This window comes from Cryptomeria japonica, chromosome 3 (genome assembly GCF_030272615.1).
Source record: "Cryptomeria japonica chromosome 3, Sugi_1.0, whole genome shotgun sequence".
Taxonomy (NCBI): Eukaryota; Viridiplantae; Streptophyta; class Pinopsida; order Cupressales; family Cupressaceae; genus Cryptomeria; species Cryptomeria japonica.
In genome coordinates, this window is record NC_081407.1 from 35,815,856 (window position 1) to 35,842,125 (window position 26,270).

Consider the following 26,270-nt stretch of genomic DNA (forward strand, 5'->3'; position numbering starts at 1 on the left):
TAGTTGAACACCCAAGTTCATGCTATCGAAAATCTCTCGAAAGGAGGTGTAGAGTCCCCTAATGTCAGTGTAAAATCTATGAGGATGGTTGTCGCTTAGGAGATGGTTTCTAGTTCTTCACTTGGTCCTCATACTAGGCTTTATAGTAGGGACAAGGGTATAACATCTATTGATAGTATTGTCCATAAGGTGCATAGTATTAATCAAAATTTGATTCAAAAGAATGAAAATTTAATGAAATATTTGTAAGGTCTTTGGGGTTTTGATCCCTTGTTCTTTGGTGTTTTGTTTTTGCTTATGTCTAGTGGTTGGTTTGCGGCTATTTTCTGTGATTGGATGGTTTTGATTTAAAGGGTTTCAGGTCCCTTCAAAACCTTTTTTCCTTTAATAAAAAACATGTGTAGGATTAACATTTTGTGTGGAAGTAGTCATGATAGAAGATGTAAATGTAGGCACACTAAGCAAGGATGTTGGCATATGAATGGAATGGTTAACTTGGCTAGTAGGTTTAAAGTAACCAAGAACTTTGACACAACTTTTGATTGGCATAATACTAATATCAACAATATGAGAAAGGCCACACAACACATCCACACCTACCTTATCACTTTGAATCACTCTTTTCAATCATTCAATCAAAGTGATTTCCTCACTATCTAGGTATTGTTGACCCATCCATTATTGAATATTTTCAAACTCATTTGTAATATTCTCCAATTGGTCAATAGTAACCCTAGCTAGTGAAACATCCTCATCATGAGAAGTATGAGGGGAATGAGTCTCCATGTTGTGCAGTATGTCATGTGTGGGATTAAAGGAAGCACAAACATTCACATGGAATAGATTAGTCAACTGGAGCTCCATATCCTTAGTATTTAAACCTTGGACAATCCTAAGACTATAACTTCTTCTCACTAGAAATTTGATGTAGGAGTAAGGGAAACAAAACTCATACACAAAGAAGGAAATATTGATTTCAAATATTTGAAATATAAACTATGATTAAACAATGCAATTTATCTGTAAAATGATTGATCAACAAATGAATTAAACAATATGAATTATGATATTGAACATTGGATGAATCTAAATATGAACACAATATGTCACAGCTCAATCAAATATGAGAATATAATTAAAAAATGATGCAACCCATGAGTCAGTTTTAGAAGAATAAATTAGGGATTTTATGAATTTAACCCTTATTCAATTGCATATATGATCTATGTGTGTAAATATGAATGTTTAAGTGCATACAAATCAGATCTAAGAATGAAAATAAAAAAGAAGAGTGAGGCATGTTGGGTTCACCAAATTGTAATGGTTGTAAAGTTAGGGTTTTACCATTTAAGATAATAAAACCACTAATCTCACCAAATCAACCAAACATTTAAAAGGGGGTAAATTCGATAGATATAGCAACAATTCAATTAGGAAAAGGGCTGAGATATTGATTAGATTTACTTATTTGTTTTCTTCCCCCTTTTAGAGTCAAAATTGGATTTGAATTGTAAAGTTCTAGGGTAAGGCAGTAGAGAATTGGAGTAAAATAGTAATAAAATAGTGTTTCAGATGTCAGAAAGATTCATAGATAGAGATATGAGACAATAAAGTGAGTCAGAACTTGTAGCTAAAAATATGAGCTAAATTGTCAAGACTAGGGTGGTAGGTCTCCTTGGTCCTACAACTTCTAGACAGGAAAGTGGGATATTTTTTGGATCAAGGAGATGCACATGATCCATTGTCAAAAGATCGGGAAAAATTATCAGGACCAAGATGGAAGGTCACCTTAGTCCTCCACTTTTTGCTCCTATAAAAGTTAAACCTATACGTGGTCATCTATTCTATCAGAATTTTTGATCACATCTCTTGAATCAATTTCCTACACATAGAAAGAGAGAAAAGGGTGGTGGATAGGGGTTTTCCTTGGTTCAAACCCTAGTTTAGGTATTAGCCTTGAAATTGAAATGGAAATAGAATTGAATTGCAACAAGATGCTTTCCTTTTGAGGGAAAGGCTATATTTGAAATTGAATGCTTGTAATTAAAATTTGATACCTTGATGAAGCTTTCTTGAATCCTCTCACAAGGGTTTGGGATGTCATGCAAAATTTCTTCATGGAAGTTTGATCATGGATGCCATCTTGAATGCTTGAACTTGACTTGACCTCTCCTTCAATGCTTGACAAATTCTTGATTGCTTGCTCACTTGAACTAAATTCACTAGAGTGTAGTTGAGAGAGAGACATTATGGAATTCAAATGAGAGGAGTAGGCCTCCTTTTATGTAGTTTAACCATACAAAAATTATTTGAATTTTCGGAGCAAGTGGACATGAGACCTAAATTCTCGCCCCCTTGACATGACCATTAAGGGGACCAAATTTGGGTCTTGATTAGGAAGACTAGGATGGTGGGGAGCCCTGGTCCTAAGCTAGGACCAGGGTACCTTAGCACCCTAGTCTTTGTAATAAAGACTTAGATTTGGATAGGAGATAGAAGGGGAGTTGAAAATGTAGGTTTTAGGAAGGTGTGAGAAAAATAAAAGTAGACATCAGGCATTGAGAGATAGAATACCAAGGTGAGGTATATTGGAAGTTTGTATTGATGTGTTGTTGTGGTTGTCATTGATGTCAAACTTGTTATTCCAGTTGTGGTACATAGAGTTAGATCTTGTTGCATAGTTGGTGCAATTGTTGTGTTCGTTGTTACTGAAGTGCTTGGGTCCAAAAAAGAGTTATTGATATCTTCATTGCATATAGTTTCGGTATCTTGGATATGATGGTTATGAGGTTTGAAAACATCTTTGTTTCTCCAAGTGTTGTGGTATTGTTCACTGCTAGTTGTGAGATTCTATGTTTGACCTATCCTTAGATCAAGATATGATTTGTGGATGTGTGGTTGTTATGCTATGGGTCTCACCATAGAGTGTGGAGATCCAAATTTGAGTTATTTTCATTAGAGAGTATGTGTTGATAGTTAATTGCTTATATGATTGCATAGCATGTGGATATGTTGTTGCTTAGGTTCGGATGATTGTGGATTGGTGAATTAATCTTTGGAAGATGTGTTTTGGTCCTTTCTTCATCTTGGAGTGGATCACCATGTGCATTTTTGGTTCGAAAAGTGTATCTTGATTTAGGCTGACTTGGTTTAAGCTTTGATGATCTATCTTTTATATAAGGATGAGTATGATTGAGTTAAGTGTGTATGAGGTGTGGAATGTAGATGTATGTTGTGAAGATAATCAGTTAGGTTTGGTAAAGAGAATTAGAAGAGTTGTGTTCGAATGATATGAAATATGTGTTGAGACTATGATAGAGATTTGAGTCAGGGTGTTAGCAGTTGAGATTAGAGTTGTGTGTATGTTGATGTCAATTGCTTGATGTAGAGTTCAAGAATAACTACAAGATTAGAGTATCCTTCTTTTGATATCATTTTTCCGTATCTTGCTATGAGAGTAGTTAGCTTAAGGTATTGTGAGTCATCTTTGTATCTTGCCCCATGAGCATTTAGCCTTGGTGTGCAAGTCTGGAGTAGTTAGCTCTATATTTGTAATCATTTTTATTCATAGTGGATTATATTGTGGGTTAACTACCACCATGGTTTTTTCCTGTTTGGGTTTTCTACATATAAATCTTGGTGTTCATGTGTTGGATGTGTGTTAAAGTTTAAATTTTTATGTGTTGCATTTAATTTTTGTTTTGGACTGATTCACTGAATCACCCCCCTCTCAGTCCCGCCTTAGCTTCAACAAGGTCTAGGTGAGGATGAAATTGTATTCAGATATAATTTATGATGCTACAATATTTATTCCCTATGCGAAGAGTAATAGTATGTAAGAAGATCTCTTGAAAATGAAATATAGTGTTAAGTTGATAATCATTATTCCACCCTTCCTTATAATTTTTATAACAAACATCACTTCGCAAAGTCATCCTATACTTCATATACAACTCATCTTCTTAAATATTATGATATTCCAAATAAACACTGCAAGGATAATAAAATCAAACATTAAAGTTCTCTACATAGTTAATAAACCCATCGTTTCTATCATTAGATAAAATATTTTTGATATGATAAAGGATGTCTGCTTCATTAATCCAATATTTCCAATCTTTTCACTTTAAACCCTCATTGGCTAAACCATCCACAACTTTATTACCTTCCCTAAAGGAATGTGTGCCATCCCAATTAGGTATTTAATTGAGAAGGTGTTTGATTTCTTCAATATATTTTTTATCCTCAAAGAAGGGGAAACAATTGACTTGATGAAAGTAGTCACTAGCTTAGAATCTCATTCAATTATGACATTACTAAATCCATGGAAAATAATTCTTTTAAGACCCCACCATATGGATATGCCTTTCGCTTCGTTATTGGTTTTTATCCTTAGATATTTAGCATATTCTTCTACTGTCCTCCCCCTTAGCATGTCTGATAATTTCTACAACAACAACAACACTAGGATTCCTCTTACTACACCCATCAAAATTTAACTTTACTCAGTGTTTCCATTTCCTCCATCTCACATGATTTCTTAAAATCCTTTTACGGAATTTGATTTTATCCATACTACAGGTAACTCCCCACCATCTGGGTAGTGAGTTGGACATGTTGGTGTTTCACATGTTTTATGTTATCCCTAACTACATTCTTGAGGATTTAGTAAATATTGTTATTGTTCTTAGTATCTTATCTAAAAATTCTATTATTCCTCTCTTTCCATATGCACCAAGAAAGATAGGGAGAAATATGCTTCCATAAATTTTTAACCACAAATTTTTAAAAGGAGAATTGTCTCTCCAAGATTCAATACATTTTTTAATGGTCCTAGGAAACGCCAAATTGATGTGCAGAGTAGGAAACATGTCAACTAATTTTAGATAGGAATCATGATTTAAAAGATGATGGATAATTATTTTTTACATTAATAAAAATCCCTTGCTTATTTCATGAACAAAACTAGATTGTTCATTACGAGTAGTATCTATGGAAATGACAAGGGTCTCCTAATCATGAGGGTTTAAGAAAGCATTTTCTCTCAAAGGAGAATTAAAGATCTCAATTATATACTAGCATAGAAAAATGTGAGAGATAAATAATGATACGTCAAGAATATAATAAGACTATCAAATCTTAGAGTAAAATCAACAAGAAAAAAAGAATTCCTTTATCCCAAGGAAAACCCTGTAGTTATATGAGAGTAGTTGAGTTCACCAAAATAAAAGGGCATAAAATGTATAACTTTTGAATAAAAGTCCTAGATTAAGTAAAATCAATAATAATTAGTGATGCTCTGCAAAAAGGATTAGAAAATCTGTTTGATGGCAACACACACAAGAGCACAAGAAACAAATATTAGTGTTAGCAACAAAAGATTATCCTAAACAGGCATATCAAGTGAGATATTAAGCATGAAATAGAAAGCATATAAACATAGAATAAAATAGCTAATCAAGATGCTCATAGTTGCTCCTCCCTTGTTCCTCTCCTCTCCAAGTCCCAAATGAGTGTAGCTCTCAGCAGCTTTTTGCACTATGGATGCTTATGGAGGATTGAGATTTAATATTAAGCTTCAAATATGAAATGAAAAGCTAAATACTATGCTATTGATGCTAAAATGATTGATTTTACCAAAAAGACAAGATTTTAGTTATGCTATGCTAAATGCTCTCTAAAAATGTCTATAGCCTAAATGCATACAAGTTTTCAGGATCTGGATTATGAAGGAATGGGCTCTATTTATAGGAAAAATGGAGCAATGGATGGCCAGGATTGAAAGGTTTAATCAAGGGTCAAGCTTGAAAGTTGGGGATCCATGTGCACAATTTGCACCAATGAAATGGTGACAAGTGTCAACATAAGATTGGGTTGAGAGAAGAGGTTGGAGGCATTAAATGCCTGAGGAGACCTCATGGTTATCTAGAAGGTAAGGGTCAAGCCTAAATTAGGATTACCCACTGGATTAGGAGTTAATGCAAGGATAAACCTTTGTGCAAATGATTAAGAGATAATCATGGTCAAAGCATTAAAGGCTTGATGAGACCCTTGGGTTGGGTAGAGGTTGAGTCAAAACAAATGTTTTAACCATGTGGGAGGGTTTGAGGTAACCATTAATGGTTATTGGAGACTTTGGGGATTAAGTGGTTGAAGGTTGAAAGCCTTCAATGGTTATCAAAGACTTTGAGCCATTTAGTGGTTGAAGGTTGGAAGCTTTCAAAGGTTATCCAAGACTTTGAGACATTTAGTGGTTGAAGGTTGAAAGCCTTTAATGGTTATCAAAGACTTTTAGGCTTTGAGAAGTGACTCCATTTTGCTTAGGAATGTGACAATAATTAGGGGATGGATTAAGTTAATTAGGAAGGGGTTAGAAGAATCTAGAAGGGGATTAGATTTTGCAAGTGGATTTGGTGGGTGAGGGAAAATAGGATTTTATTTAAAATAAAAATTCATTTATTTCAAAATGTGTGCAAGTTGTATTTGGATAAATATTCAAATAAATATTAATTTATTTAAATGAGAAAAAGGAAGATAAAGCATTAAAATGCTTGAAGACTTTGAGGGGAACCATTAAAGGCTTGAAGACTTTAAGGAAAACCATTAAAGTCTTAAGAAGACTATAGAAGGAAGCCATCAAGTTTGAAGACTTTAAAGCCATCAAGTTTGAATACTTTAAGGGAAACCATTAAAGGTTTCAAGTGGGTGAGGATAAATAGGATTTTAAATAAATAATTTATTTAAAATAGTTGTGCAACTTGCTTTTGTAGGAAAATACAAGTGGGTGGAGGATAAAGGTGATTTAAATAAATTATTTATTTAAAATAATTGTGCAACTTGCATTTGTAGGAAAATGCAAGTGGGTAGAGGATAAAGGTGATTTAAATAAATGTTAATTTATTTAAATGTGAGAGGTGGGATTTTGGGGGATTTAAATAAATATTAATTTATTTAAATGTGAGAGGTGGGATTTTGGAGGATTTAAATAAATATTAATTTATTTAAATGTGAGAGAAGATTTAATTAAACAAATATGATTTATTTATTTAATTAATGGTATGAATTTGGTTAAGTGAATTAAATCAAATAAATTGAATAATTTATTTAATTAATAGGAGAAGAGGGTTAAGATGAATTAATTAAATATTAATTTAATTAATTCATTAATTGATGGTTAAATAATCAAATAAATACTAAGTATTCATGTAATTAAGTGGACAGATTTATGTGACTACATTTGCCCCTCTTTGAGACGGTGCGGTTTATCGCGTCGTTTCAAAGAAAGAAAAATAGGTGTGAAGAAATGCCCCATAAAATGTAAATTTAATGGGTGGTATGCCCCCTCGAGAGATGGGCTGAATTTTTTTGAAAAATCGGGCGATCTCTCGAAAAGGAATGAAAAGCGGAGGGGAGGTAGAATAGAAAAAATTAGAACTAATGATGAAAGAATGGGAGAAAATGGAGTGAATATGAAGAAACAACAAGCCAACGAGTACCCTGAGGTCATGCAAGAGATACATAGCAGATGTAGTGTGGGGTTTGGATTGATGCTATACAATTGATCAAAATTGTTTGGACAATCTGGTGCAATCGGTTTAATTGCCCCAGTCAAGTCAAAGCATGACAGTTGATGTCAGTTGGTCGCTTGGACATGATAAAGTCTGAGTAAGTGAATCAAAGTGACCTGATGTGACTTAAACAATTGATGTAATTGCCCGATGAAGTCAAGGTATATGAAGCAAAACACTCATTAAGACGTAGACAATTGATGTAATTGTCTGTTGGATTGTGTTTGATTGGTTGATCAATTGATAGTGTGTGGGTGTGATGGATGGTTGTGGGGAATCATGGCAACCCCGTTGAGACTAGGTCATTATGATAAATGCCTGATGTAGTCTAGGATTACCATGATCGATTACCTATTGAGACCCGAAGATACTTGATCAGAGTATCTGTTGATAGTCTAGGTGTGTGTGAGTCGATGTATCTGTGTAGATAGAGTAACTTGCTTGATTGTGTGGATGAATGAGGATGGGAAACACAATCCCTCCTATTAGAGATGGATGGTGATGAATGTGGCTTGATTGGGTTGATTGAGAAACGATGTAAGGTATGTGATGCTGATTATCGAGATTGGGAGGGTGAGGGGGGGTGGGTTCGATGTTAGATAGAAGAAATGGAGAACCTATGACTCATTCCTATGGAAGAAGAGGAAAATAGAGTATGCATTATTATGACTATGTATGCATGATATGCAGCTATTATGAATGTATGGATGGGTGGAATGCAATGAAATGCAATATATACAGATGAGATGAGATGACGATCCATAGTGCTCTATTTTCATCATTGAGCTTTAAAATGTTGGAAGAGAATACAAGCATCTTGACATAATGATTCAAGATGACCTGAGTATTCCTTTCATGGATTTTATATAGCAAGTTAATACAAGCAACTTGATATAATGGATCAAGTTGACCAGAGTATTGCTTGCGGAACAGACAAGGATTATCTCCTTTCATGCATGACTTGGATCGTCCTCCTTGATCTTAGGCTGATCAGATCCTGAGACAAGTACATACCGTACTAAGAAAATAAAACCTTTATCCAATTTGGAGGAAGAGGAATCAAAGGATGAGCATTGTTTCTGCAAACAAACAGTATATATACATAAAGAATAAAGAATAAGGATCCTTGGTAATGGCTCATGCTCATATGGTCGAGGTATACGCTGTAGTTAGCAAGCCGTAGTGATCTATGACTGTATTTTGCATAAGATCACGTAGCGTGGTGAACTTCCCACGTAGACACCATTAGTACATGCCCCAGAACTTCATTGGAAATAATGTGCAAACGATACAAAACAATGCTGAAAGATCCCGATACAGATAAACAAATGAATTACTCACGAATCAACCAAGCATTTGATAGCTTAACATAATTTTCTTGTCAAAGAAAATGTCACTTTTGTCTTTGTTTTGGTAAGGAAGGATGTATCCTTGTTTAAAGACAGTTTCTGATTTGTTGGATGTGGATTGTGTGGTCGATTGATAAATGGTCATTGTGTGAGTACTGTGTTAATGTTGGTTTTGCATCTGCTCGAATGAATATGTACAAGGTGTTGCCATGTTTTTGTGTGATTTTCGATGGGTTTTTCGATATTTTTGGATTTTGTGTAATAGTTTTTGAATGTTTTTGGATTTTGTGAGTCATTTTTGAATGTTTTTGGATTATGCGAGACATTTTTGAATGTTTGTGGATTTTTGACGATTGCTTTGAATGAAGAACTTAATGAATCATAAGACAATGTAGAATCCACTTCCATCAATAGGTTAAAGGCATTGCCCCCAATTTTAGACATGACTATGAAAAAGCGGGATGCAAGATGTATGGAGTACTATCATAATTGCAGAGGAATAACAAGCCATGGTTTTGGATGGATGGATGTATGTATGAAGTAGATGCGAGCGCAACAAGTCTGAAAGACAATGGAGCCATAACCTTTACGAGTGGCACCTGTTTGCCAGGTTTTCACCATCGTACTTACCCAAGGTGCCACTGGAGTGGTTGTTCACCGTTTGGATGCATGATTTTTCTTTACTTTTTTGAATGTTTTTGTATTTTCTTCAGGACATTTTTTCTGAATGTTTTTGGTATTTTCTAATATGCAGGGGAGCTTGATGCCTTGTACACCTTAGGTATAAAACCGTTTGAGGTGCATGCTATTGATTGGATCTGCGAGCGGTTCTCCGTCTGATGTAGCCAACTGATATGCCCCGGACCCGAATACAGCAGTGACAACATATGGGCCGAGCCAGTTTGATTCAAACTTGCCTTGATGTTCTCTGTTTGGTTGGTTGCGAGGATTCTCTCAAAGAACAAGATCACCTACCTCAAATGTATGAGGTCTAACTCGGTGATTGTAGCTTCTACTCATGCGCTGCTGATAGGCTTTGAGGTGATTGTATGCAGCTTGTCGCTTCTCATCAAGTAACTCTAAGTCCTGAAGGCGTGAGACTCTGTATGCTTCATCATCGATGAGATTATGCAAGGAAACTCATAATGATGGTATCTCAACCTCAATAGGTAAGATAGCTTCTGCACCATAGACCAATGAATAAGGAGTTGCACCTGTAGGGGTTCGAATGCTAGTTCGATATGCCCATAATGCTGGATTCAATTGAACATGCCAATCACGACCGACATCATTGACTATTTTCTTGAGGATCCTCAATATGTTTTTATTGGATGCTTCGGCCTGACCATTGCCTTGTGGGTAATAGGGAGTGGAAAAGCGGTGTTGGATATGAAATTTCTCACAAAGTTCGCGGACATCCTGATTTTTGAAAGGAAGACCGTTATATGTGATGATGGACATGGGCACACCATACCGGCAGATGATGTAGTTGAGGATGAATGAGGCGATCTGCTTGCCGGTGACTTGGGTAAGTGGAACAGCTTCGATCCACTTTGTAAAATATTCGGTAGCGGTAATAATGAATTTATGGCCGTTGGATGAAGATGGATGAATCTTACCCACAAGGTCAAGACCCCATTGACAAAAAGGCCATGGTGTTGTGATTGGTTGTAGTTCCTGGGCCGGTGCATGTATCAGGTCGCCATGAACTTGACATTTCTTGCACTTCCTGACAAAGTAGTAGGAGTCTTTTTCCATAGATGGCCAATAATATCCAGCTCGCAGGAGTTTCTTGGCGAGTGATGGACCACTTGAATGAGTCCCGCAAATTCCTTCATGTACCTCTTCCAAAGCCTTTGTTATCTCATCTTGTTCCAGACATCGAAGGAGAGTACCATCAAGACCGCGTCGGTATAGGGTTTCGACAATAATGGTATATCGAGCAGTTTGGCGAATGAAGGTTTTTCGTTGGTTATTCGATTGGTTGGGAGGAAGGGTGTGATTGTGGAGATAGGTGTAGAACTCACCATACCATGGGGATTCAGAACCAACAAGGCGACATATCATTTCGGATTCGGGGATATCATAAGCAGGGATCCAAAGCTATTCTACCAAGAACTCATAGCGTGTTGAATTTTGTGGAAGATCTAGGAGAGATGCGATGGTAGCCATAGTTTCAGCAGCTCGATTCTGATCTCTTGGTATCTGCTCAAAAGTGATAGTAATAAATGATGCCTTTAGATTGTCCACCATTTGCTTATATGGCATGAGTTTATCATCCTTGGTCTGATATTCATCTGTTGCTTGTTGAATGACCAGTTGCGAGTCGCCATATACTTGCAGTTCTTGTAATTTCCATTGTATGGCTAGCCTGAGTCCTGTGATCAAGGCCTCATACTCTGCTATGTTGTTTGTGCATGGAAATGTGAGCCTGTAAGACTTCGGGATGCTATCACCTTGAGGTGTGATAAACAGAATGCCTGCCCCTGAGTCGTGCCTAGTGTATGAACCATCAAAATATAGTTTCCATGGTTGTGCTATTGTGATCATGAATATCTCTTCATCTGGAAAATTGGAAATAAGAGGATGATCGCCTGTGAGTGGTGCATTGGCCAACTGATCTGCAATGACCTGCCCTTTGATAGCTTTACGGTCCACATACTCGATGTCAAATTCACTTAGAATCATTACCCATTTGGCCAAGCGACCTGTCAATGCTGCTTTGCTAAGTAAGTACTTGAGTGGATCAATCTTTGCAATGAGTTGTACCTTGTGTGTCAACAGATAGTGTCGCAATTTAGTGGCTACTAAGATTACTGCTAGGCAAGCTCGCTCGATAGGTGTGTAACTGAGTTCATAGCCAACCAGTGTGCGAGAGATGTAGTATACAACACACTCTTTACCTTCTGCATTATGTTGTGCCAGTAGCACACCCAGTGCTGTACTTGTTGCTGAGATATAAAGTAACAACGGTCTACTTGGATCTGGTGGCATCAACAAGGGTGGATTCATGAGATAGTCTTTAAGTGCCTGAAATGCTTGCTGGCATCTGTCATCCCATTGAAAGCGTATGTTCTTGTGTAGCAGGTGTGTGAATGGGTGACACTTATCAGCCAATTGTGCAATGAATCTTCGGATGGATTGAAGCCGTCCTTGTAGTGTCCTTAGCTGACTGATATTCCTTGGAGGTGGCATGTCCATGATTGCCTTAACCTTTGCTAGATCGACCTCAATACCTTTGCTTGAGACAATGTATCCTAGAAGTTTCCCGGAGGTCACTCCAAAGACACATTTCTTTGGGTTGAGTCGAACATGGTATTGTTCCAGTCTATCAAAGATTTTATCTAAGATGTGAAGATGTCCTTCTCTAGTAAGTGATTTTGCTAGTAAATCATCCACATAATCTTCCATCATAGTATGCATCATGTCATGGAAGATGGTGGTCATTGCTCTTTGATAGGTCGCTCCTGCATTCTTTAGACCGAAGGGCATTACATTCCAGCAATATGTGCCCCATGGACATGTGAAGGCTGTCTTATGTTGATCTTCGGGTGCGATCTTTATCTGATTGTAGCCAGAAAAGCCATCCATGAGTGAAAGCATCGCATGTCCTGCTGTTAGATCCACTATGATGTCGATATTTGGAAAGGGGAAGTCATCCTTAGGACAGGCCTTATTTAGATCTCTGAAGTTAGTACAAATGTGGATGCCCCCTTTTGGTTTGCCAACTGGCACAATATTGGAGATCCATTCTGCATAATCAATTGGTCTAATGAAACTAACATCTAGGAGTTTCTTGAGTTCTGTTTTGACTAGCACTGCAATCTGGGGATGCATCTTACGAAGCTTCTGCTTGACAGGTTTGGCTCCTTCTGCGACGGTGAGATGATGCATAACTAAATCCAGATCAAGCCCAGGCATGTCTGCATATGACCATGCGAAGTTGATCTGACGCTTCTGGAAGAACTCTATAAATTTAGGCTGTTCCTCTGGAGTGAGAAGAGATGCCAGATGTATGATATGAGGATTTTCAGGAGTCCCCACATTGTATTCTTTGGTTTCCTCGATAAGAATCGTTGATCGTTCCTGCTGTGCATTAGCAGGGAGAATGTCAAACCCTTCATCCTCAGGTGCCTCAAAGAGGTTTTCACCGTTGGATACGCTCTTTCTTTTTACTTTTGTGGGATCAAACAGTGCCACAGTGTGGTTTTCACTGGAAGATCCATGTTTCATTGTTATATTTTTGCAGCTGAAAGGTTTGGCATCCACCCCGAAGTATGCTGCGCTATTAAGTTCAATGGCGAATCCAGCTTTGTGATCCCCGCTTGGTAGATTATCCCGTAATTCCAAAAAGTCAATGATAGCCTCATCGTTTTGGAAGAGGTCAAGACATGGGGGATTTGGTTGGTTCCATTCGATGAGTTCAGGGTGGACAATGGGCATTACTTCATCGACTAGATTAAGTTCGTTAGAGGTATCAGTGAGGGTCAAGACAGTGTGGTGAAGGTCGTTGATGGTACTTTCCCTGTCAGAATCAGGCGTAGGATGAGACGTAGGGTCTGTGGAAGATGTTTCCAGCTCAGGAACCCAAGTGGTCTTTATCTGTGCTTCTCCGTAAACAGGGATGTCTTTGCATGGTGGAGGTGGTGATGTGTCTTCCTCATCTAAAGTATTAAGCTGTACAGAATCAAATTCCCACTCATGTGAGTCAGTCTCTGAATCACTTTCCAGCATCCGATTGCTATACCATACTGGGATGTCTTTAGAATTAAACACGACAGGTGTGATTGGTTGATGTACCTTTGTAGTGATCGGTGCTACAGGAAGTTTGATGGAGATAAAAGAATCTGGCACAGGAAGTATCGGCAGTGTTGACTCAGTGGCTTCTGCAGGAACTGCTGGTACCATAGATGCTGCTGCGGATTCTGATACAATTGCTGCTGCTAATGGTACTATGGATGTAATGGCTATTGCGAATGGGATTACTGGTTTGATTGGTGGGATGATTGGTATTGTAGATGGTGGAGTTGTGAGCCTCGATGGGGCAGTGGGGATAGTGCTTGATGGTGCTTTGATTATGAAAGGTGTCCTCTTTGCAGTAGGTGGGCAAAATGGTTTGCTGGGTTTTCCTTTGAATCTGAGTTTAGGAAGGATCTCTTTTTCAAAGCCAAGGCCTGTATTACCTTTGGGCTTGAATTCTGGTAGCAGAGGTTCGTGTCGTCCTTGTTTGCAGTATCCCAAAGCACTCTAACCATCATATCCCATTCTTTGCATAATGAGAAGGCCTTTGCCATACTGATCCGTAGGAAGTGTAACTCGCGGTATGTCAGTGGTGATGGGATCTTTATAGATCCATTCCGCTAGGTCCTCATCTTGTGTTTCTTCCTCTTGACTCTTTCCAAGAACGAAAGGTGTCAAAGCACATGCTGGTATGTTTAGTGGTTGCTGGAGTAACTGCTGTGGTTTACCATGAGTTCTAGGAGAAGTGGGCATTTGTCCCACACAAAAGAGTTGAATCAAGTTGTATTCCCCAGGACCTTCCTCTGCGATCTTCATCTTAAGCTTTTCTTGCTTCGGTATAGTGGTGTTTGAATTGGAAAGAGAGGCGGGATTTATATAGGATGTGGAGGAAATGGCTTCCCTATTATTAGGAACAGTAATCTCTGGTTGATGGCTGATATTATGGCAAAAAGCAAAGGGATTTGCATCGCCTAGGATTGTGATCTCTGTACTGTTATGTGGGAACTTGATACATTGATGGTAGGTAGATGGAACAGCTTGCATGGCATGTATCCAAGGTCTCCCTAATAATAGATTATATGGCAGAGGAAGGTCCAGAACCGGACAGATGATGTGCTTTACCACAGGGCCCACTCGGATTGGTAGTACCACAGCTCCTTTGGATGAACGCTCTGCATCATCATAGGCCTTGATGGTGATCTTCTTGCAAGGATCCACTAATTCTATTGCATATCCTAATGCTGTGACCAACTGTAGTGTGCAAATGTTTAGGCCTGCTCCATTATCGATCAAGACTCGCTTGATCCTGTGTTGGTTGATAAAGCCTTCAATGTGTAGCGAAGCGTTATGAGGTTGTTGGAACGAAGAGTTGTCACTTTCGGAAAAAGTGAGACAAGGTGATGACTTTAGAGTTCCGACCATGGCTTGAAATTGGTCCGTATTCAGGTTTGCAGGGACTGACACCTCTTGGAGTGCTTGATCCAAGATAGTTTTATGAGATGGTGATAGACGCAAAAGCTCTAGAATGGATATGAGCGCAGGCGTTTTATCTAATTGTTCCACAAGATTATATTGCTTTGGGGCGGAGGTGGTGCCTTGTGGAGCTGCCTTGATGGTGACTTTTCCACGACGTGTAACAACATTGCAATTGGAGGTGGGATTTTTGAAGGTTATAGTTGCAATTTGTTCACTGGCATCATACAGGTGATTTACAGTGTAGTTATACGCAGCCTGCGTATAATCAGTGGTATCAGTACCTCGCCGGGAAGTGGAAGGACCCCTTTGATCTTGTGATGGAAGTGGATTCTTGAACATCAGATGATCATTATTTGTTGTTTTTGGGTCATGTCCTTCAATCTCAATTTCTCCTCGATCAATAAGATCTTGAATGAGATCTTTCAATCGGTGACAATTACTTGTCTTGTGTCCTCTTCCTTGATGGAACTCACAGTGTTCAGTATCTCTCCACCATGCTGGTTTGACTTGAGGCTCATAGTTTGATAGCTTAGGTAGAGTGATCAAATTTTGAGAGAGGAGTTGTCGCAATACTGTTTCAATGGGTTCCCCTAAGGGAGTGTATGTGTGTTTTTGTTTTTGTGGACGAGCTCTTGGTTCATCATGAGATGTGATGCGACCTTGATTAGGAGGAACATTTGTGTTATTTTGAGGTGGAGGATTTTGTCCTGCAAATCGAACCACAGGTTGTGCATTTTGGATAGTTCGAGCATCCACAACCCCATCGTTGACGATATTCTTATTTTTGTTCTAGAAGTTCGGTTTATCACTATTGAAGCGCGGGCGAGGACCATCTTTTGGTTCATTAAAGATTTTGATGAGTCCTTTTTTGATGAGTGCCCGTTCACATTTTATACCCTTGGTGATCATATCGTTAAAAGAGTCTGTGTCTTTGACATCCAGGTGAAATTCCATTTCTTTGTTTAAGTTGGAAATGAAAATTTCCACTAGTTCTCGTTCAGGTAATTGAAGAGAACGTCTGCTAGACATTTGGCGCCATCGTTGCAGGAATACTGAGAATAATTCACCTGGTTTTTGTTTGGTGTTGCATAGATCAGCCATGGTGATGTTGCGGTCAATATTATAAGAGTAATGAGATAGGAACTTCTTGATGAGTTCCTCAAATGTTCTAATGCCACCTGGTAGTCGGGAAAACCATGATGTGGTTGTTCCTCCCAAGCTTTGGGGAAAAAGGCGCATTAGGTATGTGTCCTCATAAGCCACTTCAAGACAAGCGGAATGAAATTCTCGGACATGATCACGGGGATCTCCCTTTCCTCTATATTTTTCGAATTTTGGTGTTTCGAATCCGCGTGGAAAGGGTGGCATATAAAGATTCCTATCAAACGGATAGGGACAGATGTCGTTAAGTGAAAATTGATTGGTCTTAACACCACTATGAAGTTGTTGGGCGAGATTCTCGACTTGTTGCCGCAACATCTCCATTTCATTTGGAGGAGGAGGTGGTGGGTTACCTCGAGGGATGTTATATCTGATGGGATTTCTACGCCTTTTCTCCTCATGGTGACTTTGTCTTTCTGATGCTTGTCTTAATTGGGCAAGATCAAAGTCCGAGGGGAGTTTGGCTCCTTCTTGAGCGAGTTTTAAGAAGTGAGCATCCGCATTGCTCCTAAGTATTTCGTCAAATAATCTGTTAAAATGAGGGTTATGCTGAACCCTTTCGATTGTTGAAGGAGTGGGAGTACTTGGGTTTTCGTCATTCACATTTCCTCCAAGTGCTTCTTGAAATTCATTGAGGTTGTCCTCTTCTTCCTCAATTTCTATTTCTCGTTGCCTTGATCGTGATCGGGTTTGAGCCATTTTGTTTGCAAGTTTGTGTTGAAGTTGATTGAAGATGATGATGAGTTGGTGATGAAATGAAAGATTGATGGTTGGTGATTTGTGTTGTATGTAGATCTCTAGCACTCTAAGGTAGATGTAACCGAAATTCTTTCTTTGAATTGCTTGTTTGTTTTGAGGAGTTTGGATGTGATAAGGTGTAGAGAAATCTGAGATGTGTTACAGATTTTGACTACCTAGCAATGAGAGGATTCACTCATGAACTAGTTTTAACTTGCGTAGATGTGTCTCTTAGGATGAGCTTATCCTAGATGTAGAAACAATCTAAAAAGTGATGTGATGTGTTTGATTTCAAGCAATATCTAAAAGAGAACTTGGGACAAGAACCTCTTAATGTTTTGAGAGTTGGGATGGATTGATGATGGAGTGATGATGTATGAGTGAGATGATGGATGTTTTTGTTTTTCAATTTCAATAAAAACTTTGGGTTATAAATGGGACAAACTCTACCTCTTCCCTTTCAAGTGTTGTAGGTATTTCTCGAGCTGTGTTGTAGGTGATGCAGATGTTGAGGAAAAAGTGGGGATTAATCTTTCCTCCTTGATTTTTGTGATAACTCAGAGCTCTATATTGCATAAAAGCTCTGCGGTTCAATGATTTTGAATCAAACTCGTTTGTTTTACTTTGAAGGTATAGACGCATGCGATGTAAAAAGACTCTATGGGAGACAAAGATTTGTCGATTGATATAGAAGAATTTCCTCCTTTTGATCAAAGCCTTTGAGCTCAATGGTCTCCTTTTCAAGTTGATATTCTGATGACACTTCTTCTTTCGCAAGATGTGAAGAATGGTCATAAAAGCTGTGACTCTGTGTTGTTTGCACTTTGTTTTTGGTATTTTTGGTTGTGTTGACAGATGTTGGATGAATACTTTGTTTTTGGGATTGATTTTCTGATTTTTCTTTGACAAGAAAATAAAGCAAGCACCCAAACACAAAATTGTAGCCTCAAAGGCACAAATGAGTATGGGTCTAGATCAACCCAATCCTTTGACTTGTTTTTGACCCTTCCTTTAGATTTATTTTAAGGTGTATTTCCAAAGCGTGAAGTCGGCTCAATTTGCACTAGGTCTGTAAAACGAACACACTTCAAACACTTTTTATCCCTAAGGTCAAATGGCCAGTTGTGATAAATTTAGCCCACATCTTGATATTTCTTCGACTTTGGTACTACATACCTTATGAATCCCGCCGTGGCAGGTAAGGATGTGATATACTAAGTCTTGCACGAGCATAACAAATAGATGATCCCTATGATGGGGGAGTCACCACTTTTATCAAGCCACAAGTGACTTTTCAAAAAGCTATGTTTCTACTCAAGGAAATATGTATGGTGAGTATCTTGGGAGCAAAACTATCTATGCTCTTGCACTAAATTATATCTCAAATATCCTCAATCAATAGAACGGGTGGGCTACTACTTAAAAGTGTTTAGTCATGTTCGATGTTTTTGGACATAAGTTCATTCTGCAGTGACTCACTTAAGAGCCTTGTAACTGGTGGTGGGGCCCATTTGTCCTTTTGGCCAGTTACACTGTAGGAACAGCTATACCCAAGGCTACAGCTTTCGCTCACACCTGATTTCTATAGCGGCTCGAAGGATTTACCGCTCAAGGTCGTTCCCAAGAGTGATGTGTCTCTTGGCAGGCCTCTCTTAAAAAGATAAAATTTTGAGTGTTACTAACTCTTTTCTCTTGCACCTAGGACCACGAAAGCCAAGGGAGAGGATAGTGTGTGTTAGAAGTAGGACCACTCGATCAACTCTTTGCACAAGTGTGCCAAGCACGAAAAACACTTGTTCTTTTTAATCTACCATTGCAATGTGATCTAACTATTTGGAGATGTTGCTCCAACAATCATGGTGTTCTTTTTAATTTTCAAAGACAATTGTTTGAGTAAACTAGAATTTGAAAATCCTGGTCAACTTAATGAAAAACACGTTTGCCTGAAGTAAAATTGCTTTAAAAATGAGACAAGTTGATTGTGAATTTTATTTGCACCAAAAAATGGAAGTGTGGATTGTGAGTTTTATCTTGATGCAAGAAATAAAATTTGCCTTGTTGATTTTAAGCACCAAAACGAAGTTTGTTTCCTAACTTGCAAAAAAAAAAAAAAAAAAAAGTTGTTTTTGTGTAAGTTTGTGGTTCTTTTTACCTTGGAACAATGAAATTCTTTTTAAGAGCCCCAAACAAATGTGTGATTCTTTTTTTAAAAGCTCAAAGTTGAAATGTGAAGTTAATTTTAAACCAAAATAAAAAGTGAATTCATTTTTAAAACCAACTTCAAAAAACAAGTTAGTAAAAAAATATAAATCTACTTTTTAATCTAATTTAAATCTGCACAAAAGAGAAAAATAGTTAGTAAAATCCGCCTATTTGGTGGGCTTCTACAAGCTATTTTTTTTTTTTTTTTTGGTTACAAGGTGATTTGTACAACGTTTTGTTACAATAGCGCTAGTCTGCGTTTGAACAGAGGCACTATTTAACACAAACGCACTAAAAGAAAGGGAAAGACAGAGAAGGAAAAAGCACTGAAACAGGGTGAATAGCGCCAAAATAATGTCAAATGCACCAAAACAGTGTCAAAAGCGCAACCTGTGTGACATTTTCAACATTCAAACATGTTATTGGTTAAAAAAAAAAAAAAGGTTGATCTTTTTGGTGTTTGGATTCACGTCGGGTTCAATTAGTGATGCTCTGCAAAAAGGATTAGAAAATCTGTTTGATGGCAACACACACAAGAGCACAAGAAACAAATATTAGTGTTAGCAACAAAAGATTATCCTAAACAGGCATATCAAGAGAGATATTAAGCATGAAATAGAAAGCATATAAACATAGAATAAAATAGCTAATCAAAATGCTCATAGTTGCTCCTCCCTTGTTCCTCTCCTCTCCAAGTCCCAAATGAGTGTAGCTCTCAACAACTTTTTGCACTATGGATGCTTATGGAGGATTGAGATTTAATATTAAGCTTCAAATATGAAATGAAAAGCTAAATACTATGCTATTGATGCTAAAATGATTGATTTTACCAAAAAGACAAGATTTTAGTTATGCTATGCTAAATGCTCTCTAAAAATGTCTATAGCCTAAATGCATACAAGTTTTCAGGATCTGGATTATGAAGGAATGGGCTCTATTTATAGGAAAAATGGAGCAATGGATGGCCAGGATTGAAAGGTTTAATCAAGGGTCAAGCTTGAAAGTTGGGGATCCATGTGCACAATTTGCACCAATGAAATGGTGACAAGTGTCAACATAAGATTGGGTTGAGAGAAGAGGTTGGAGGCATTAAATGCCCGAGGAGACCTCATGGTTATCTAGAAGGTAAGGGTCAAGCCTAAATTAGGATTACCCACTGGATTAGGAGTTAATGCAAGGATAAACCTTTATGCAAATGATTAAGAGATAATCATGGTCAAAGCATTAAAGGCTTGATGAGACCCTTGGGTTGGGTAGAGGTTGAGTCAAAACAAATGTTTTAACCATGTGGGAGGGTTTGAGGTAACCATTAATGGTTATTGGAGACTTTGGGGATTAAGTGGTTGAAGGTTGAAAGCCTTCAATGGTTATCAAAGACTTTGAGCCATTTAGTGGTTGAAGGTTGGAAGCTTTCAAAGGTTATCCAAGACTTTGAGACATTTAGTGGTTGAAGGTTGAAAGCCTTTAATGGTTATCAAAGACTTTTAGGCTTTGAGAAGTGACTCCATTTTGCTTAGGAATGTGACAATAATTAGGGGATGGATTAAGTTAATTAGGAAGGGGTTAGAAGAATCTAGAAGGGGATTAGATTTTGCAAGTGGATTTGGTGGGTGAGGGAAAATAGGATTTTATTTAAAATAAAAATTCATTTATTTCAAAATGTGTGCAAGTTGTATTTGGATAAATATTCAAATAAATATTAATTTATTTAAATGAGAAAAAGGAAGATAAAGCATTAAAATGCTTGAAGACTTTGAGGGGAACCATTAAAGGCTTGAAGACTTTAAGGAAAACCATTAAAGTCTTAAGAAGACTATAGAAGGAAGCCATCAAGTTTGAAGACTTTAAAGCCATCAAGTTTAATACTTTAAGGGAAACCATTAAAGGTTTCAAGTGGGTGAGGATAAATAGGATTTTAAATAAATAATTTATTTAAAATAGTTGTGCAACTTGCTTTTGTAGGAAAATACAAGTGGGTGGAGGATAAAGGTGATTTAAATAAATTATTTATTTAAAATAATTGTGCAACTTGCATTTGTAGGAAAATGCAAGTGGGTAGAGGATAAAGGTGATTTAAATAAATGTTAATTTATTTAAATGTGAGAGGTGGGATTTTGGGGGATTTAAATAAATATTAATTTATTTAAATGTGAGAGGTGGGATTTTGGGGGATTTAAATAAATATTAATTTATTTAAATGTGAGAGAAGATTTAATTAAACAAATATGATTTATTTATTTAATTAATGGTATGAATTTGGTTAAGTGAATTAAATTAAATAAATTGAATAATTTATTTAATTAATAGGAGAAGAGGGTTAAGATGAATTAATTAAATATTAATTTAATTAATTCATTAATTGATGGTTAAATAATCAAATAAATACTAAGTATTCATTTAATTAAGTGGACAGATTTATGTGACTACAATTAGATAATTGTCATAAGATTTAAGAATTGGGAAATGTAACTATATAAAATAATATTTGTAAATATATGTAAAAGTTAAATAAATAATAAATGGTACCTACCTCTTGAGAAATTCAACAAAGAAAGTTGTGCAAGATATTTCTAGTTGATTTATTATCATGCAAAAAAAAAATTAAATGGAAGATTAATATGAATAATTCAAAATCCGAAAACAACTATGTAGAATAGTACATTGAAAAAAATAAAGAAGTTAAATAAATAAGTAAATGATTCTTCCCTTGAATCCAATCAAGAATAATGTAGCTTGAGAGATATTTAGTTTTGATTTGTTAGTATGCCAAAAACATGGAGTAGTAAAACAAATAATTCAAAATTTGAATATAGATCAATTTCTTATTTAAGGTCATTTTTATGATTGTAGAAGTGGCATACGAATTCTAGATTTGATTCAAGATTGTGGATCTAGACTTTGGTGGATGCATCTAATTGAGCTAGTAAACTTAGATATTTAATTTTTATCCATCGTTGATGCATCTGATTTATTTTAGGTAATTAATAGTGAATGATATGAGATTTAAATGATCCATAATTTTTTTTGATACCTGCTTTCAGTTAGACTATGCATGAATTGTTTTCTCAACATTTGGGATCACACTTTGTGATCCATCATTATGATGGATCATGAAGTAATAAAGATAGAAAATGATCTAATGTTAGGAACATTTAAATCGGGGATTTTGCTAGGAAACGATTAATTTTCCTTTGGTCAAACATCTTAAGATACAAATTTCGTATCCTTTTTTGAAGATCAAAGACAACATAAAGATGGTTAGTGAATTCCCTAGAATTGGTGTAGTGACTCTGAGTAAAAGCTTGAACAAATGTGAGCTAGTTGATCAACATGTAAATGAATTAGGGTTAGTGTTTTACACATCAAGTAAATACTGACTAGTTGAAAGAATTTGGTTGGTCAAAAATTTGAATTTGAACTTCAAAATTTTAAAATCATTTCTACACACAAAAAATTGAATTGTGTCAATTTTGTAAGTTATGAATATGAACTTGATATGATAAAAAATGTGAAAATTAGGGATCCAAACTTGTTCCTTGAAATGAGTGTAGTTATAATCATGTAAAGTTTAGATTATGCAATACCTTTTAGCCAAAATCACACTACTAATACATTTGTCAACACATAAAAGATAATCAAATTGTAGTAACCCAAAACAAAACCAAGAATCTTATGTATGTAGTTTTGCATTACATACTTCTTGATGTTTTGGTCCTAAGGGAAAGAGCTCATTAAATAAACATGGTCCAATACTTGCTATGGTGTAATGCAACAATCCTCCTTTCTTAAAATACTTTTACTGTTAGGTAATATATGTCTTGATACACATGTTCTATTCTAATTCTTTTGAGAGACCCAACAAAGATATAATAATATGACCACTTTAATAATACCTGAAATCTCAACAATAAAATTAAAAAAATGAAGTACAATGACACAAAATTAAGTGGGCGACTACAAAATCTTCTCTCTAATTGAATAGGTTTAAGGTGCAGAACACAACCACTTTGATCCATGGCCCTTCATGTGAAATCAAAAGAGACTGCAATCTTTAAGGAAGCCATTCAAGCCACCACCATTGGAAACCATTGAAGCCACCTAAACTAAGAAGTCACCAGCCCATTGTTTTAAGATCTCTCGTGGTGAAAAAACAGTTACCCTAAGACAAAATATTTCACACGAGGAATTGGGTAGGAAGTGAGATCTGTTTTGTATTAAAACTGGAGGCTTAGATCTCATGTATGTTAATTTGTTTCTGAACTTTTTTCTACGGGCTGTCCCGGTGGAATTTGACCTGTCATTCCGGTGGGTACCCTCAATCAACCCCATATAATCTAACTCTTACCAGGCATCCAGTTTTGTTGGTCGTGTAATACATAAACCACCAACAGATTTATTGGCCAACCGTACCTAGCAATACCAATGCCAGTAAGGTATAAGACAATATTATTATCTCAAAATATAATTCTTTCTTGTCCTTTTGGCTGAAAACAAATACAAGATGAAAAAACATTATGAAAATCCAAACTGATATACAAATTAGTAAACCCAACAACAATTATAAATGAGACGAAATGCATTTTGGTTGCACAGCCAGTTTTGTTTGCTTTACAAATAAAGCATCGATGGATCTGGCTTTAACCCTCAACCAAAGCAATACGGTATGGATTCTCTCATGGCATAAGACAAATATAATAATGAATAAACAATATTACTGTCCCAAAATACAATTATTTTTTGTGCATCGGGCCCAATACAATGCGCTATAAACTTAGAAGTAGACAATAATATCTGACAAAAGCAGTTGAATGGGAGCTGAAAGATATGTATGCAGGTTTGTCAGTTTAGATAACTTCCATGGTCAAGACAAAATTAGCGCGTCAAAAAAGCCTATAAATTGTGCTGCTCTTCTATGAAATTTTCACTCCCAAATTGCCTGCAGTGCCGCACTCTCATTGCACATCTTTGGACTTGTATCAAGTTGTCCAAGTTTTATAATATTGGAAATTATGGCTGCTATTACTGCTGGTTCTGCTGCTGTTCCAGTGATAGATATGAAGAAGTTGAATGGAGAAGATAGAAATATTGCCATGGCAGAGATTGACACTGCATGCCAACAGTGGGGATTTTTTCAGGTCTTCTTACTATTTCCTTTGGTAACCGGTATATAGAGAATTAGGTTGCTTAGGTTGCATTCCTTTCCTTTCATATATGATATCAACTTTCTGTTGAAGTTGTGTACTTTGACATATTATTTACTTTCAAAATGTTTCCAATTCATGCTCTACCCATTCTGTTTTTTTTCCTTTGCAGCCATTTTGGTCTCTAATAATGAAGTAGAATAATTATTTTGACCTTTCACTTTATTGATTGAGCTGAGTGTTTGTGGTTTTGCAGCTTCTGAACCATGGTATTCCACACAGTCTTTTAGATAAAGTGCAGGAACTTTTCAAGGAACATTACAAGAACTCCATGGATGCAGAGTTTCAAAAATCTGCTCCTGTTCAGAAGCTGAATAAAGCTTTGTCTGAACAAGATTGCAGTAAAATAGAGACTGACTGGGAATCAGGATTCTTTCTCCAGCATTCCTCGCATCAACCTGCTATTGCTACTCCTGCTTTGCCTGCTAACCTGAAGTATGTTTTAATTTTCAGTTTCAGATGCTGGCTTACTCTATATTTCTGTTTTGTTTAAGTTCTCTTTTTTTATATAGTAATATTTTTATGTTTAAAAACTGATTATTCTTAAATGTCACTCTGTTTAATGATCAAAGTTAAATTTTGATTAATAGAAGTAGGGTGACTATTTAGTACTTTTTGGGTAAAATTATTATTAATTGTTTGACCATTGAAAATTGTGATATTTATGTATAATAATTTTAAATATATTTGTACGAATTTGATATAAATAGTTTACTTCTGCATACTAATTATTAAATTAATTGACATTGCAGGGAAATCATGAATGAATTTGCAGAAGAAACGAGTAGATTGGCAGATAGAATGTTAAACATAATGGATGAAAATCTGGGACTTGAGAAAGGCTATTTGAAAAAAGCTTTAGCAGGAAAAGACAGCCCTTTCTTTGGCACAAAAATGTGTCACTACCCTCCATGTCCAAGGCCAGACATCATAGATAGCCTCCGATCCCACACAGATGCTGGTGGAATCATTCTGCTCTTACAAGATGATAAAGTAAATGGTCTTCAAGTTCTCAAGGATGGCACCTGGTTCGATGTCCAACCAATGAGCCATGCAATTGTTATTGACATTGGAGATCAGTTGGAAGTAAGTTAAATTCAAAAGAACACTTATTAAATTAATTTCTTACAGGATTTTCTATTGTTGGATAAGCTTAAATACAAATCATATCTCACTTAAGATTAAAATTTTTAGTGAACTGTTAAAAGTAGATGTAGGCCTATAGATTATTTTGGAATATATTTGGAATGCAAGTTGGTCCTGGTTAGGTGCTAAATATCCTTTGTTATTAATCCATTGCAGGTTATTACAAACGGGAAATACAAAAGCATGTGGCATCGAGTACTTGCTAAAACAGATGGTAACAGAATGTCAGTGGCATCATTTTATAACCCTTCAAGCTCTGCAAAAGTTTATCCGGCTCCTAGCCTCGTTAGAGATATACCCAATGCTGAGAATTATCCAGAGTTCATATCAGCAGATTATATGAGAATATATGGAGAGCAAAAGTACCTTGCCAAGGAACCTAGAATTGAAGCCATGAGAGCCATCTTACCAGCCTAATTGAGGACTCAATTGACTACTATAGTGTTAAGGAGGTGGAGACTTAAAAGAATGATTTAAATTAGAAATTATAATTATTGTGAGAGATTATACTATGTTTAATCATTAGGATCTTCAAAAATAAACATGACCTTGCACCTTAATATTTAAATAAAGCATTACAAGTGGTGCAAGGTTTCAATGTAGTAGAGATATTGTAAGTAGTTAATTTATTAAATATATTGTGTTGGTGTTTTTATATTACTTATAGAACGAATCTAATGGTTCATATT

At 36.5% G+C, this 26,270-nt stretch overlaps 1 protein-coding gene across 1 annotated transcript; it reads left to right on the forward strand.

Annotated features, from left to right (window-relative positions):
- Positions 1-24,243: 24,243 nt before the first annotated feature.
- Positions 24,244-25,998, forward strand: LOC131873936 (1-aminocyclopropane-1-carboxylate oxidase-like). The gene is made up of 4 exons (XM_059217118.1): positions 24,244-24,369; positions 24,632-24,870; positions 25,188-25,521; positions 25,738-25,998. The coding sequence occupies exons 1-4, from the start codon at positions 24,244-24,246 to the stop codon at positions 25,996-25,998; spliced, it is 960 nt and encodes a 319-aa protein (XP_059073101.1).
- The last annotated feature ends 272 nt before the right edge of the window (positions 25,999-26,270 follow it).